The sequence below is a fragment of the Triturus cristatus genome, chromosome 4_2 (assembly GCF_964204655.1).
Source record: "Triturus cristatus chromosome 4_2, aTriCri1.1, whole genome shotgun sequence".
NCBI lineage: Eukaryota > Metazoa > Chordata > Amphibia > Caudata > Salamandridae > Triturus > Triturus cristatus.
In genome coordinates, this window is record NC_140586.1 from 763,775,724 (window position 1) to 763,793,397 (window position 17,674).

The 17,674-nt window shown below is 41.1% G+C and overlaps 1 protein-coding gene across 4 annotated transcripts in view; it reads right to left on the reverse strand.

Moving 5' to 3' along the window:
• LOC146835006 (sodium/glucose cotransporter 4-like) overlaps window positions 1–17,674 on the reverse strand; it is a 736,053-nt gene that overhangs the window by 554,501 nt on the left and 163,878 nt on the right. For all 4 annotated transcript variants that reach the window (XM_085602666.1, XM_085602670.1, XM_085602669.1 and 1 more), the window contains one exon: window positions 10,513–10,584. In XM_085602666.1, coding sequence (XP_085458792.1) covers window positions 10,513–10,584 — 72 coding nt within the window. The remainder of the gene's footprint in view (window positions 1–10,512; window positions 10,585–17,674) is intronic.

A 17,674-nucleotide genomic window follows, 5' to 3' on the forward strand; every position in this document is an offset into this window, starting at 1 on the left:
ACGTTACACAGTTCGCGGAATTTTTCTGTTTCTACCGTACGCGCACGCTACGCGTACGCCGCGATTTTTCGCAAAAAAATTAAAGGAAATTTTGGCCCTTGGGGGTCCTTCTGGGACCCCCTGACAAAGGCTAGGGGATCAGGAACTGTCCACCCTGCTCCCTTTTCACGTTCTCCACCTTTGTTTTTCACCCCCTCAGACTGCGAGAGACAAAATGGCGGCCGACACTTCCTGGTTTCGACCGATTCGAATGTTTACTAACAACCAATCAGAATCGCGCTCGCGCACGACAGCATGCGCGTACGGTAAGTTTTACCGTACGCGCACGGTGCGAGCTTATAGATATATATATATGCTTTTAAATGCTATTTTCTCAGGAAATACTGAACAGATTTACACCAGACCTGCAAAAGGCACATCCCTGACCTGAGGACTACCTCTCTGCCAAATTTCAAGTAATTCTGTTCAGCCGTTCGGGCTGTAGCTTGGACTAAAGGTTCTATGGAAAAATGCATGGGGAAAACGCGTTTTGGGACCCCCCCTTTTTCTCTGCTCCCGCTTGACGAATCCCCCCGAGACTTTCAGGGAAGGAGCGGAGCAGAGAGCCCCACCTATTTGCAAAATTTTGCGAGGATTCGTCAATCGGCGCCAAAGTTATTCCAAATAGAATGTTGCGGATTTCCTATGGAAACACGATCCTAACTATAACTATCTACTAACGACCGCCAGTAGATACTATATAGATATATATATATATCTATATATATATTTATACCACAAACAGGAAATAGTTGGTTCGAGGTTGAGTAGTGTACCAAGAACAAGCTGCAATGTCATAGGGTGTCTGCCCCACTTTGTACTAGGAGCAACACTCCCTATTCTATTCAGCGTCACTAATTTTTACCTCACTACTCACCGCTGCTCAGTTCTGCTGCTGACAATGACAAACATGAAGCACTATAAAGAATGTGGCTTAAACAATGCAGCACACAGAAGTGGAATGTTGGCAAATTTTCGGCTTGCATAGCTGCCACGTTGAAACTCCTTGTTCATACTAATTTGGGTCACAGATGCTCTGCGCTGCACTTCTACACTACAACAATGATAGATCCTTTATCACAGGTATTGGCAATACCAGCTTTGATGATTGGTTATCTGGAACAGAGTACAATTCTACACAAAGTGCGTCACCGAACTCCCAAGTGAAAAGATAGATTGCATGGGCAAGACAGAATTCCACGCTCCCAAATTGGAACCATAATCCATCCTGAATTTTAATGATTTCCCGAGCTCCATTTGTTCCAGGATTCAGGAGTAGCCCCAATTTAAGGCCTCATTTACATGCCTGTTGTACCGCGGTGCATTTAGATGCACTGGTGGCACAGTGTGCCTGCCCATATTTACAAGGCCACGTAAAGTCATCCTGAGTAACTTTTTATGGTCTTGTAACTATGGGCCCCTTTCAAGCATTACTCTCCGTGAATGGGGCATTCCATGAGTGTTGCTGTGGGTGTTCCCACACATCATCCATGGAACCTGACATATTCCCAAATTTACAAAATGTTTTAATCCTGGGAATGCATCAGAATCCTATGCCTTTCGAGGGGAGGCGTAGGAGTGGTGCAGCAAGGAGAAATGCTTTTATATCCACTCGTTTTTTGCTTTTTCTATTTATGCTGCATTCTGCAGCACACATAGAAAAAGCAAAACGCCTTTAATTATTGTTTTTGTGCAGGAAGTTGTCCCTTCCAGCACAACAACAATCATTCCTGTAACGCAGGCACCCTTGCACCAATGTGCAAGGGTGTCTACATTGGCACACGGCTGCTGCTTGTGTGCCGGGTTGGTGGAGAAGAGAAGGAATGCGCCATATCTTTTAGATACAATGTATTTCTGCCCTTTTATTTTGAAGCACGGCAGCACAGCAGGAAGGCCTGCTGCGCTGCTGTGCATCAAAAAATAGTGAATGAGGCCCTGAATATTTAGTTTTAAGTAATTATAATTTTATCTTGTTTTTCAATTTATAGCATTGGTTTTAGGTCAATTTTCAAAGTTATGGAGTAAGGATATTTTTCAAATAGTAAATGTTATCTCCTTCCGTAAAACGTGGCTCCAATTGCAGACAGTCAATGGTGAGTACTGTGTAGAAGCCCTTCTGTGTGCATTTGAATCCTCCATGGCCCACACACCCACAACCATAGGAAAAGATTTGCTACCAGCTATAACTATAGATTCTTGTCCTTCTGTTTATATCATTAATTCCATGCTATGAATAATCCCACATAGTTAGGTCTTGGGTAGACCAATAACATTATGAAAAAAGCGTGCATCCTGCAGCCTGGAAAAACCTGCACATTATAGCTAAAGATCATAATCCTTCAATGCTCGCCCCCTCCACAAACCTACTGAATCTCTCATATAATGAACTTGCAATATCTATTAAGCACATGAGGACCATGGCATGTTTTTACCACTTGCCCAAAGGTCCCATACATGGTGTCATATGTATCATAAACTCCTTTTTCCACAGAATGATATCATTTACAAAGAGATTAAATGGCGTCTTGGCTGTAACTTTATTCCCTAAATCCATTAATGGGTCAGTGATATTCTGAAAGTTAACATGACAAAACTGGAAATAGTTCTCAAATGTAGAGTTCACCTATTAGGCACTGAAACAAGCCCACACCAAAAAGTATTCCAACAGCATCATGAAATATTTGATCACACAATCCCCCAGGAGCCAATGAGCCACCAAAACAAATGGCACATTTCAGGCCTTGAATCTTAAGGGAGTAAGAGCAGACCCATGAAACTCTAGGGGTGCCAATATACACCAGAATATCTCTGACAATAAATGAATGGTTGGTGCTCTTCAATCCTGATCTACTGCTAAAGCCAGTTTAACTCCTTTTAAGTCCATTAATGGGTTGAGCTGGAGCACCAGAAAGCAGACATGCTGCAAAAACAGATTTCTGCAGAAGATGCATAGCCCTGAGCTCGATGTGGATTACAAAGCATTCTCACTGACCCTGATCCTGAAGGCCTGTGCCAGTTAATATGTGTCTATATCTAGTTAACCAATTATGATTCTCACATTCAAGTGTGGATAATGTTGAATAACAAACTCTTTCACAGATTTACTTGTGGTAATAGTTCATCCAGGGGTAAGTATTTCAAGTGGAAGTGTAACTTCCAGTTAAAACTTAGCAAGGATACATCACAGTCCATTGTACTTCATTTAAGGCCTGCAATTATCCACACACAATTTTTCTGTAAAATTCCAATTAAATTACAGAAACATTCTCATTGAGAGCATGATTTATTATGTCTCCAGATTTCCAAAAAGCTATTTTTATGACACGAAGAATTTAGAGCCTTTATAAAGGGCCGACTTTGAAAGCCAAAATGACTTTACAAGTGGGAAGGGGATATACACAATGAACTATATAACCAATTAGAGAAAGAAAGTTTTGATTAAATGTGGATATTAGACCTAGCATCCTTGGCGTGGTTTCCCCCGTCTTTTTGCCTTCAGACCTCTTGCTTTTAACTATTTTGCTGATTTTGTTTTTGATTGCTTTAGGAATTTGGGCACCTTAACACTGCTAATCAGTGCTAAAATGCACGTGCTCTTTAATTAAAACGTGGAAACATTAGTTTATCCACAATTGGAATATCTGATTGACTTGTATGTCCCTGGTAAAATGCACTACATTTGCACAGGGTCTGTAAAGTAAATGCTACTAGCGGGCTTACAGAACTGATTGTGCCACCCACTGAAGTAGCCCTTTAAACATTTCTCAGACCTGCCACTTCAGAGCCTGTGTGTGCAGTTTATACTGCCATTTCGACCTGGCAAGTTAATTTACTTGCCAAGCCCAAAACTTTATTTTTATCACATATAGGTCACCCCTAAGGTAGACCCTGGACAGCCCATGGGCTGAGTGACACAAATTAAAAAGGAGGACATGTACTTTTAAGTTTTAAATGTCCTAGCAGTGAAATACTCCTAAAGACATTTTTCACTACTGCAAGGTCTATCCCTTTACCATAGGATAACATTGGGATTGCCTTATTGCATTTTATAAGTGTAATTTCCAATTTGGAAAAGATGGGACCCCAAAATTTGGTGTCTCTGGAATCACAATGTAAAAACACAACTTATGGTGAAGTTGTTTTTTAAATTGCAATTCTGAAAATGGCACTTGTAGAAAGTTGGCCTTTTCTCACTGTAACCATTTCTGCCTGTCTCTGGAATACATGTTCGAGGTGGGTGACAGCTGGATCCCTTCATTCCTTGTAGACAGTCGCACACAAAGGAAAGGTAGGTGTGACTGAGTGGCAATCTTCACCTGAAAGGGCTGTGTCCTGTGCCCACACAAAGGGTTGAATACCCCCATTGTGAGTCTGGAGTCAGGGAAAGAAAGGCAGGGTCTTGTGCACTTCAAAGACATCTCTTTGAAGTCTCCTTACTTCAAAGGCCCAACTAGGTATCAGTACTGGACCTCTAACATCACCAAATCAGAACTCTTCTGTAACTGAGGCCATTTTACCATGAAGAAGGACTGCTGTTCTGTCAGGAGGGACTTCCACTTTTCTGAACTGCTTTGCTGGGCTGACCTGCTAACTGGTGCTTCTTTCCTGGGAGTGAGAAGAACTGGACCTGTATCTTTACATACCAGAACCAAAGTATCTCCAAGGGCTTGCTGGCTTTCCTCCTGTTTCTGAAGTCTCAGGAATATCAAAGACTTCCCTTGCAACCAGAAACTGGACTCTTTTTGCTGTGAGTCCTGCTCTGCCAAGTGGTGCCAATTCTTTCCTGGACCCTTGGACTGGAGTGTTCTGTGCTGCAACCCAGAAAATTCATGCAACGACGACATTGTACCGATCGGATCCGGTGCATTTCCTTCAACACCAACGCATCGCTGCTGCAAGAACCATGGACAGCACATCATTGACTGCACAAAGCATCGTCTCCTGTTTCTTCTGAAACATCTCCAACTTTGTGCGACTCTGCGCCAACACATCGCTTTGTGCTACACATATCCCTTACAGCTCAGTGTATCGACGATGACGCATCTTTGACTTTGGGCAGATCGGATCTGACACATTGCCCTACCTGCGACATCACCAGCGACACATTGCCGTCTTTGCTCCATGCATCGTCCTCGACTCGAACGCATCCAAGGTACTGATAAGTGGGTAACAGCTAGTCACTGTATCCAACCCGCGCTCCATAGCTGTTGGCCTGAAATTTTGGATTTGCCCCAGTCAAGCACAACCAGATAACCCCAGTTGGAGATATCTGCTTCTAAGAACTACAGAACTGTTTATTCTTTAAAAAGTCTTAACTTGACTTCTGATTTTGGACTTTTGGTCCTGATTTACTCCTAACAATATTGGCTCTTTTTCTAAACTGGTGTGAAGTCCTTTTGTGGTGTTGTGTGCCCAAATAATTTACACATTGTCTCTTAAATTAAGCCTGACTGCTCTGTGCCAAGCTAACAGAGGGAGAACACAGGTTAATTTAGTGTGTAAATCACCTACCCAGACTAGGATTGTTGTTCCTGTTTGGACAGGGTGCATACCTCTGCCAATCATAAACCAAATTTCTAACAGTGGAGGAGAGACGTTTAAAAATGATATGTTTTAGAGACGCAGATTAGAGGTTTTGTATGGATGATTCACACACGAACCACATTTGTTTTGCCTTGATTGTCCACAAAGGAAACTGCCCTACATAGTAAAGGTCTTCTGTGGGTTAATTTCTCTGGGAGGTGACAGGAGGAGGTAGGTGAAAAAATGCTCTAGGATGGCAAAATGTCAGTACTGGTGTAGCGAAAAGTAAGGGAAATTACAAATTCCACTAATGAAGCTGTCTTATGCTATGCCTCAAAATCATGTAACAAATAGGGAAGCAGGTTATATATTGAGAGGATAAGCACAATGCCTTCCTAACGATAGATGCCTGTTGAGAAGATCTTGCTACAGGAGGCGTTGGTGCTGGAATGAATAGAAGTATTCACCTCAGGAAAAAAAACGAGCAGTAGTACATTCAATATTATGTTCTATTGTGTAATTTTCCACTCATTTGATTTTTAGAGTTTACAGTTTCAAGAGTATATTTGTATAGAATAAAAAGGGGTAGTTTTTGGAGCTTTCAATTTTTAAAAAAAAATCTGAAAATCCGTGGATATTAGAGTTTATACGTTTCAGAGACAAAATTAGCTGGTGACTGTTTTTCATATGTTTATGAAATGCATTCACATTTTATTTTGTAGAACTACTTGAAATTGACATCAAAAGAAAGCAGCTAGAAAATCATTTTGAGAATCACTGATTGGCACTCTGGTACTTTCCTTCTGAAACTTCACATTGAAAGCAGTGAAACAATGCGCAGGAGTAATAATGAGCACACTACCTGAATGTATGGTAAAAAACACTCCTCTAGACAGAATCACTAAGGCGGTTTTGGCAAATTAACTCATTCCTGGCAAGTGTTGATAGTTTTACTACTTTGTAATTCTCCACATTGAGTGAACAGAATCACACAGTAATAAACCTAACACAAGAGGATGGGGTTGTCTTGTACATTTGTGAGCAACCACAAACTTGTGTTTTTTGGCATTTTATAACTTTGATCTGAAAGTTTCCCAACTTGGAATTCCAGCAAAGGGTGGGAGTAACTCCCCTACTATTTTGAGAAGGGGACTAAGAATGGATCACCTCTAGATATGGAGAGGTTGCAGAGGAAGTGGTTTCTCCAAAAGGAAAAATATTTTCTATGGAAAAATAACTGGGGTGTTGACTGTGTCTGAATTGATGGGGCAGGAGACTCCTGTTCAAAGTTAAAGCTTTGCATATCACTATAACGCTGCATAACCACTTGAACTGAATTTCATTGCGGATTGGGTATTGAGTAGTGGACACCAGTGACGCTGAGACAGACGACGCTCTGTTATTGCAAGGATAGCTTTGTGCAAAATACCTTCCAGGCACACACCAGGAGAATGAGAAGAGGAGAAATGACAGGATACACTGTGTATACAACTTGGTAGCCACACTACATTAACTATAACTTGTGCCTTCTCCATGCCCTGCTTATATCCTTTTATATTATATTATTTCTACCATCAAAAATTATATCATTTACAACAACACCTATAACATCGCAATCACATCATTTGTGGGATCAGACTGCATGGTAGAGTGGCGAGTTATAGTTAACGTTTTGTGGCTACTGAGCTGAATACACTGTGTATGGAGGTGCATGAGTTATAATAATTTAAAGGTGTTGCGCAAATTATAAATTGAAGCTGTTAGTATTACTTTTACATTTCTAATGTTTGTGAAGTTCAAATTTGCTTTGTATACAAAGAATAAGTAACATTTTCCTAACTTTAAAAAAGGTTTAATCTTTGGGGTTTTTCAATGATTTTTTTTTTTTTAATGAAAATGTGTTTTATATCATGGAGACAAGTGTCATCAAGTGGACTGTCATTAAGTGGAGTGTCGTACAGTAGAGTAGAGGAGAGTGTTGTATAGTGTAGTGTCGTAGAGTGATGTAGAGTTGAGGAGAGTGGAGAGGAATAGAGTGGATTGGAGTGGCATAGAGTGGACTAAAGTGTCATAGATGCAGTGGCATGTTGTGTAGTGCAGTTGGTGGGTGGTGTACTAGAGAGGACAGGCTTTGGTAGATTTGAGTAAACTTTTATAAATTGGAGTGGTGTCTTCTATAGTACAGTGGAGTGGTGTGTTATAGAGAGTTGGAAAGTGTTGCAGAGTGGAGTAGAGTACTGTACAGTGTATTGTAGGAGCATAGAGTGGAGTAGAGGGTTATACTGTGTAGTGTAGGGGTATAGATTGGAGTACAGTGTGGTATAGCACCACTCTGCAATATATATACTGATCAGAGAGTAATATGTTATTTATTACCATTGTTGAGTGTGGGAAGAGGCCATGATTCATGAAATACTAAGCCTGAAGCGGATCATGATTAACTTCTTTTCACTCCATATATGAACTATCATAAATATCTTGTCAACGTACGTACATGTGGAGTTAAATATGGTAGAATTATACATTAATATATACATCTCTTCACAATTTCTGTGGGTATATAGGTTATGCTGTTTTGTATAACAATAGTCTGCCTGCAATAATCTTGTACAAAACAGTTTTTTTAAAACATTTTTTTATTAACATTTTTTTATAAAAAGAGAATTCCAATAAATCCTACATTCTCACTAAACCTATTGCTTTTTTCCTCCTTACAATTTTACCTTTTAAGCTTTTAGCCCATTTCATTTCAATTTAGCTCTTCTCCTGATATTGTTCAGCTCCATAAACCCTATTTTACATGTCTAATGCTTGACTAAGGCACTGTCTGATGCAGCAAGAAAATACTGCAGACATTAACTTCAATATTTTTATTTTCAATACTTTTCCTCAGGATATTATTTTTCTTATACTTTATCATAAACATCCATGCACGGCTTCAGATCAAATTTACGTTAAATCATATGACAAATGCCTGTTATTATTTCACAAAATCTGGCAATCAAACACGCCGCTCCACATTTATACTATCCAGCTTCTAGGCAAGAATTTTTGTAGTTATATATTTATATTTGTAAAGACGTTAGAAGTTTTATAAAATGTTTTCAATTTGCTTTTAATGTTTGTGAAGAGAGTATTTTGTTAATATGCAGTATTACTGAGGGGTATAATAATTTTCATTGACTCCACTATGCCATGCAACAAGTTATAAGATAGATAAAGCAGTTATTGTGATGGTTTCTTAAGATTTTCATGGGCTGGTCACAAAGGCATTTTGGAGAATGTAATGTAGTACTCGAGTAGTATTCTTATGTACTCTTACATACCATAGTAAATTGCCAGCAAAACATCTAAAATCGGAATAAAATTTGAATAGTAAAAAAATATTCATCGTAAAAATAAAAAGATCATTTTATGAAAAGGCCTTTGCACTTTTATAAGTAGGGAGCCGGATGCTTGGTTACGATTCACAAAGGCATGTAAGAGTACTCCTGTAGTGTTACCAATACTCATAAATGCATTTTGAAATTGGCCACTGTATTTTCAACGGTCTTGTTAGCTATGATGGGGCTTCCCACCAAAAGATGTCCCAACTGGTCTGCTAAGATTGTGCATTATAAAGAAAGATTTCTAACATTGATTAGTGGTTTCCACAAATTATTTACTAAGCAAAAGGAAACAGTCACACAAGTTCTTGTGGCACAATTTTAAAACAGAGTGGGTTGGTGATGGCTTTGAAAAGTGTTGCCTGAAGGCTTTGTAAATCTGACGATCTCCTACCTGCCTCTTCCTGTCTGAACAATAAAAACTGGCATGTAAGTGAGAGGGAGTTGATGAAGGATACCCCATCTGGTTTGGTCCCTTCCCTCAATTTCTCTTGGAGACAATGCCGAAGTTTTCTATCCACTCTGCCTTAGAAGTGACTAAATAGATAAGTTCTGAGAAGAAACTGTATGGATTCTGGACATCTCAGCGCTGTTCCAAACACCTCCAAATCACATTACTTAGGGTGTTGGAAAAAATTCAAATGTTTGACTAAAATAAACTTTAAGCATTGTTTTTATAGATAACGTACTAACGGAATTGGATGTTTTATAAACATGTTTCACATTTATTGAAGGTAAACACCAGCATGCTTATCACTCAGAAACAATAAAGAGGACTGTTCTTTCAAGATCCACTCTATGATCCGAACCTTGATGGCATAAAGCTTCATTGATTGAGCGGCTTTTACCGCCGTTCTGTTAGACATTAGTGGCAGACATCAGTTTGCTGGTACTACTAGCCCTCAAAGTTGCTTGATAAGGCATTGGCTGATAGAGCTATTGTCCCCATGAAACCTCATTCCATCAAGGGTAACAGACCTGAGCCTGTAACAAAAATGTCTATTTAATACACCAAAGTGGTGAGTTTAACAGTTTAGTCATTCACAACTTGATTGCACATCTAAGATACAACTATCAGGAGCTAGACAGCATACACTGCAGATAGTCGGAATATTCGTAGTATATAGGCACCCCTATCATAATGAATCCAAAGACCCATTGGGCTGTGAAAAAATTTGAGAACGGAATCTTGTATGTCTCCTGTTTAGTGACTTTAGTACTGCTATATGTCCCTGCATATTTGGGCAGTGCCACAAAAATAATAGATATATATATTCTGGCAAAGATATGCACACAAATCCTAACAATTAAACAGATTTTAATAAAATATGAGTGTTAATCTGCATCCTAAAGGGGTGACTGTTGGATGTGTAGAAGGTGCAATCTTCTGACAATCTTTTCCTGGATAATTTGTGAAGAAATACACTGTGACAAAATTAAAAGCATGTTTGCTTCTTCACTAAAATTCAAAAGAACATTGAAAAACTAAAATAGAAAAGTAAGGTGAAGGTCAGAATGGGCCTGAATGTGATCATTTAATGTCAATATAGTTTTAAAAACTTACAGGGAACCATGTCATTGATCGTCCAGCAAGGAAGTATCCTCCAATTGTTCCTCGACTTGCACGTATAGAAGACTGAAAGACAGAAACACATATTGTCCATTAAATATTTTCAAGAGAATTTCAATGAGGTTGTCTGAATCTGCCTAGATCCTTACTAAGGAGAACAAAGTTAATTTGCCTTACGAACCAACCTTGTCTTTCACAGTCACGTAATATTAATAGACCTGATTATAGTAAAATGCTAAAATCAGAGGAGAATCCAAAAGTGGAATTTACTCCATAATCAAATCACTATGGTCTTTATTTAAATTTTTTACATTTTGTCCATAAATTGAAGACTTTTCACTTACTATCCAACTTAAACCTCTCCGTACCTGACTCCAATGGGACATCAACAAGACACTCACACCTGTCAAACCTGTAGGTCTGATTGACATCCAACTCATTCAGCAATATGGTTAAGAAATATGCTTGCAGTGTTTTGATAACTCACCTAATTTATTAAACAACCCCACTGCATAGCTAGATTTTTAAAATTGCTACTTCTTAACATCATACACCAGAATTGCAGGCCTACCAGTATTCACTAAATAGTAGTGTACATTTAAAACCATAGAAGCATAGGATCTGATTATGTGCATATATTTAAAAAAAATGTTAACTTTTCATTACACAAATAGGAATCAGAGTATACTTTTTGAGCAATTGCAAACAATATATCAATATGCGGAAAAGATAAAAACTGTAACTTGAAATGGACTTGACCGGTGGTCTTGGATTTCTAGCGAGGCACCCTCTTATACATGCATACCATTAGATTGCCTCTATATATACACCTCTAGACTCCTTCATTATAAATGTACATGGCCCCTCAATACAAGTGGTCTAAATAATGGGCCTGTATTTTTCCATCCCTGAAGTAACCAATATTGAGGGTAACTATTAGGGTGGAGAAAATGTGGCCCATTAGAAGTTGGACTCTGAGAGTCTATAGAAAAATGAGAAATTACTGAGGAACTCCATATGCACGTACAGAAAGCTACAAGCATCCCCTCAAGCACCACTTTAGGTACTGCAAAGAGTCTCCACTCTTAAACAGATCTGTGTTGTTGACAGGTTTCAAGACAGGTTTGGGAAAAAGTAACTGGAAAGTTGGAAGAGAACACAGGACAGTGTAAAATATGTGCTTGCACATTAAAAACAACATTTCCCAGAGTTACGTACACAGCTCCAACCATTAGAGGATGAGCACTGTCATGCACACTTTCGGGTTAATAGTGGCAAGCCAAGTATTTTAGCTCCATTTGTATTAAGCTCCCTTGTCTGGCAACAGCGTTTGTTCTGACTCCTCTCTTTTCACTATAGTTCACAAATGGCTTGCTCACCGCTTCACATTTGTTGCTTTCTCTCTTATTCGATCCCCATCAGTCTTTTGGTTCCTAACCCTTTTGCTAGTGAATCCTGCTTCATTACTTGCTCGTTAGTTTGTCAGACTGTCTAGGCCTCCTGTCTCCCAGTGCAGTGTATCCATCCAAGTCCTGTTGTTATGAACACACACACCTAGGAATATCTTAACTGTTTAAAGTTTCACAGATATAGGAAAAATGTTACACATGAAGGATTCTCTTCTCCCAACCAAGCCATAATTCCAATTACCTCATTCTGCCATGGATGTAAGATTCAATCTCAGGCATTCAGAGGATGACCCAATGATGTCCTCAGCACTATCCCTGCATTGTAGAGGACTTCAACATGAAATGCTCCTTGGGGAGCTGGGGGGAAGCTGTAGTGGTTCCACCAGAGGCTTCACCTCATGTGAGCACTTATGGGGGCTGATGTAGAATCCCTTCATCATCAGTTCACACACCTTCTCCCACTGATCAGTAACATCAGTGCTACATTACCAGTTTCCCAGCAAGAGCAGGAGAGTAAATCTCCTAATGTGTCCAAAGTGAAATCACCTGCCAGCTTCCACATCAAGGCTTGAGGAAAGCATTGCTGGAAACATGGGAGTCTCCCATTTTGGGTGAACGGGTCATTCTCCATTAAGGTTCGACACCCCCCCCCCCCCCTTAAAATAATTGTTAATTTTTCTTTCCCTGGGGTGGGCAATTGGCTGAGTGAATCTGTTTTGGCTTCCCCATGGGAATGAGAAATTTACCAGCCATTTTTTACCCCTTGTGCCACCCAAGGCCTTTATGGTGCCCCCAGACAGCACAATGTTTTAAAAGGCATCATTGTAAAGGAGAGGGAAAAAAGGGAGTGGGGAGCCATTGCCTACAAGATATATGTTGTGGTGTTTAGAAGTAAAATGCAAAGGGCACAAAAACTGATCAATGGCAGAAGAGGGTTCATCTATTCTCACATGATGTATTTTGCGTTGGGTTGAAGTAAAGTGCCAATCTCACAATAACACATCAGTGACTAAAGTGGGTTGATACACTGCCCTGTGGTGTGCTGATGCTAAATGAATGGCTGAATAACTGATCTGTGGCTAAACTCGGTTCAACCATTGTCCCATGATGTATGCCATGCTGGGCGCAATAATTGATCAATGGCTGAATTGTTCTCACTGTAATGAACTGCCTCTTTTTGCATGATCACCCACAAAATTGCTGCGGTTGCTGTTTCTTTGGCTCTGAAGGTGCACTGAGTCCTGCTAAACAGGCCACAGTGCCAGTGCTATCCCCCTTAAAACATGCATTTCTGATTGGTTCACCCACAATTAGCATACATTAACTTACTTATAAGTCTCTGGTAGATTGTACGAGGGGTACCGAGGGCCTGTAAAGTGTCCCTAATGGACTTCAGCACTTACTGTGCCACCACGAATGAGGCAAATCAAACCATGACTCCCATTGCTATCTAAACTACTAACTGGACTTTGCCTTGTTTTTTAATATACATATATGTAAATCCTAAGGCAGGCATATTGAGCCCTAAAACTTGGTGTTGTAAATTAAAAAAGTAGATCATGTGATCTTACATGTTCTAACAGCAGAAGCCCCAAACTGTTGTTTTTACTGTAGAACGGCTAGAAGCTAACTGTTGAATGGGACTATTAAAGTGATATCAAAAGAATTAAACCCAACCGGATGCTCATGTCAAATTTAATGTAACATTTAAGTAAATGGAATCTGTAGAAATTTGCCACTCTGTTGCCCAAAGTTTTCCAGTGACTGTTTAAGGTTGCTGACCACAATACAGCTTTCTGCTCTCCTGGAGGGAGGTGTGAATGACTCTCAGGAAGGAACATAAAACCCCAGATGTTGGAAGAAGTGTTACTTTTCCCTAGGAAGGCCAAACAGGGTGTGAGCGCATAAAGCAAGCTATAAAGGGGAAGCTTCTTTGGAGGGCAAATGGTGGACACATATGAGAGGGACTGCTCTTTTTCCTGGTAGACAGGTTGGCGTTGGGAACAGAAAGAGGAAACCAGTTGCCCAACCTAGGGAAGAGATGTGGTGCAGCGGCCAAGGTGGCTGATACTGGAACACGGGGGCTTCACGTTCGATTCCTGGCGCCGGCTGCAGGTTTGCCCATCACCTTGTGACTCTGGGCAATAGCTCGCTTAATCTTCCCGACGGCCCCCAGCGCCAAGACACCACACCGGAGGTAGCTGCGCTCTTTACAAATGCTGGTGTTATTATTACCATGGTTATTTTCATTATTAATATTATATCCCCTTAGGCAGTCACACTTCTAGGGTGGGATATCAAGCTCCACACACCAAGAGAGAGATCCTGCCATTTTGGGAGGCAGAATATTGTATTCTGGGATAACTAGATATCACACTTGCAAGTCATCATCAGGTGGGAGGGGACCTGGTAGCCCATTGGCTAGTAGTCACTGCATCCCCCAAGGGAAATTTATGGGCACCAAATTGGCACCCAGACCTCAGATCACATGTGTACTAAAGAGTGGACTGATGAAGGACTGCCCTGAAGATCCCTAGAACCAGCAAAGAGAGGCTGCACCAATACTGGACTGCACCTGCTGTTCCTTGGGCTAGCAAAGAGAGGACTGTGCCTGCGGTGATCTGTTTGAGGAAAATTAATCCTGAAACCTCAGACAGAAGAAGAGACTCCAAGAGTCAATTGGATGACTTCCTGTTGCAGCTACAGGGTCACAACAGCTGAAGAAGTCTGCTTTGGTGAGTTGGTAACCAAGATTGCCTGACCGCCGCTGACAGTCAACGTACAGCATAGAAGACCCTCAAAAGTTGTACCCGAGTCAGCTGGACCCAAGAGAGTGCAGTTTGGTCACCCAATTTGGGAGTTATCACTGGTTAAAGGGAACCCCTTGGTTTTGCTGAACCCTGAGACGATTAGACCAATGGCCACAGTTTTTTTGGCTTGACTTCAACTGATCTTCAATGGACATTGACCCCCGTGGCCAAACTCACCCCACCATGACCATGGACAGATGAATAGCACCAGGAACACCACCGTCATCAGCTCCTTGGCATCCTTTAGAGTCTTCAGCATCTGTTATCCCATGCATCAAGACCACACCACTGAAGATCTCTTTTATAAATTGATGTTGGATTTCCTTTGTGTAATTTTACTTTTTTATTCAACTGTTTTGATGCTTCTAATTGCTTTGCACTTGTTCCTTTGACAATGTCTGACTGCTTGAAGCCACAGCTACCCAGGGTTGAGCTAAAGTTTTGCAAACGAGCCTGACTAGACCAAGACAGATTTATGAGTTTATCACATAACCACAGCATATTATAAACCCTTTCCTCACACTCACCTACTTCCCCATTGATATATGCACAAGATCTGCCCAGTGGCTGACGTGGGCTCACCCATTCCCACATGATGTATGTTGCAGTGTGATCAAACGCTAAAATGTACAGACATATTATCCTATGTGTGGAAGTAAAATGAATGGAAGAATAACAGATCATTGGTTGAAGTGAAGTCAGTGATAGTCCCATGATGTATGCTATACTGGGTAGATGTAACATGCATGTTTCCAGTCCAGGGAGGACCTGGCCTGGCAGTTCAGGCTGAACTGTTCCCATTGGGTGCAGGGTCAAGACTGATTTGCATATGGCTGGGTCCAAACTGGAATGGTATGATGAGCAAAAAAACGATGGATTTAGGCCCAGATCTCTGTACTGGGGTGAATGTATGACATTGTTCTGCATTCTGCCCATGAGTTGTTCTTTTTGGATCTGAGAAACATGACCATGTCATGATGTTTCTTCGCAAGCATAATCTGTGCACCTGAGAGCCAGAGAGAGTGTAGACAAATCCAGAGATCACTTGGCAAGGTTTGCAGATGCTGGATGTAGGGTCAATAATGCAAATTATATGCATGTTGACTACTTCTATCTTTTTCTGGATGAGGTCTTCTTTGAGGAAAGTGTGCACCAATGAAATCTGCATGCCAAACAGTTTCTGAGAGAGCATGGAGGCACTCTGGTGACGTACTATAAGGCAGACCTCGAGATGGTCGTCCATGGATACATACCTTCAATGGCCCATTACTTGGGTCACTGTGGGGACTTTTATATTCTTCCATCGAACATGCAAAGGACTGTAATCGAAGATTTTTCTTTGCTAAATTAGATTTGACTTCAGTATAGACGCACACAAGTGGTCTTGCTTTTGGCTGCTTACCACCTTCAGCCTCTGTCAAAACATGGTAGATGTTCTGTCCACAATATTACAAGTACAATACAGTCAATGCACTGCACAAAACAGCAGTGGAAAGGACATTCACCTGCCCACCAAACCCGAAGGCCCATAGACGCGGATTTAGAGTTTTGTGGAGAGGGTATTCTATCACAAAGGAAACAAGCATTACAACACAGTCATTACAACGCACTGCAGAAATCCAGTCATTTCCTACCACCCAGCATTTTCACACTTTTTTTTCGCATTTTTACTTCTCCTGATATAAACATCAACCCAATTGTGTGGCTCTGGCTTGTGCCCGAAACACAAAAGGCCCAATAATGCTACATGTAAACCTCACCAATAGGGCTAGCTGATGTTTTTGGGCCTAGACTTGGCTACCACCCAGAGACAACTACCCAACTCAGACATTACACAATTGGGGTAGTCTAGGGTGGCATGCCTTGTGTTGATCTGATGATAACTTCTTACCTATCTTGGATCCTTGTAAACATCAATTCTTGCATACAATCACGTATTTGCCTCATATTTCTGTGACAGAAAGTACCAGAATTTGCAACTATCCACAACATTACTACCCACCCAGCATTTAAAAGATTTCTCCTGATAAAAACAGTATTCCACTTTGTGTGACTGATCCTACTTCCCATGATTTTAATGGATCAAACCAGGGAAAATGGTAGTCCTCCTATGTTTGGCCTTGAGATGTGGCACCATCTAACATCTCACTTTCCATTGGATTTAAGCTAGGCTGGCTGATGAGGGGTGTTACCCCAAAACAAGTCCCAGGATGCTTGTGTCCCTGTGAAGACCTGGCTTAGCAGTTCGGGCTGGACAGTTCCCATGAGGCACAGGGTCAAGACTGATTTGCATTTAGCTGGGTCTGAACTGGGGTGACAAAGTGAGCTAAAGAACGATGATGGATGCAACCCAGATATATGACTGGGGTGAGTGTTCGAAATGTTTCAGCGCTCTGTCCGTCATCTCCTTGTGTTTGCTTTGTTTGCCCTAAGTTGGCAGGGTATGCCGAGACATGGTTCCCTTGCTCACTTTACCACTGGTTTCGAGCTAGCCTGGCTGACGAGGGTTTTACCCCTAAACCGTTCCCAGGATGCTTGTTTCCGATCCAGTGAAGACCTGGATTGGCACTTCGGGCTGGACTGTTCCCATGAGGCACAGGGTCAAGGCTGATTAGCATATGGCTGGGTCTGAACTGAGGTGGCGAAATGCGCTAAAGAACGATGAAGGATTCAACCCAGATCTGTGACTGGGGGTGAGTGTCTGAAAAATGTCAGTGCTCCGTCCATCATCTCCTTGTGTTTGAACCATCTCACATCTACCAGCTGTCCTCGTGTGAACCCATAAGTCCATTCATCAAGAAACATTTTCCTTGACAGTCCAAGCACAGCCCACTATCAGTCTGTGATATTTTATGTTACTTGTGTTCTATAACAAGGATCCTACTTGTGCCAACAAGCCATCCATTCATCGTACATGAGTACACCTAAGTAAGTATT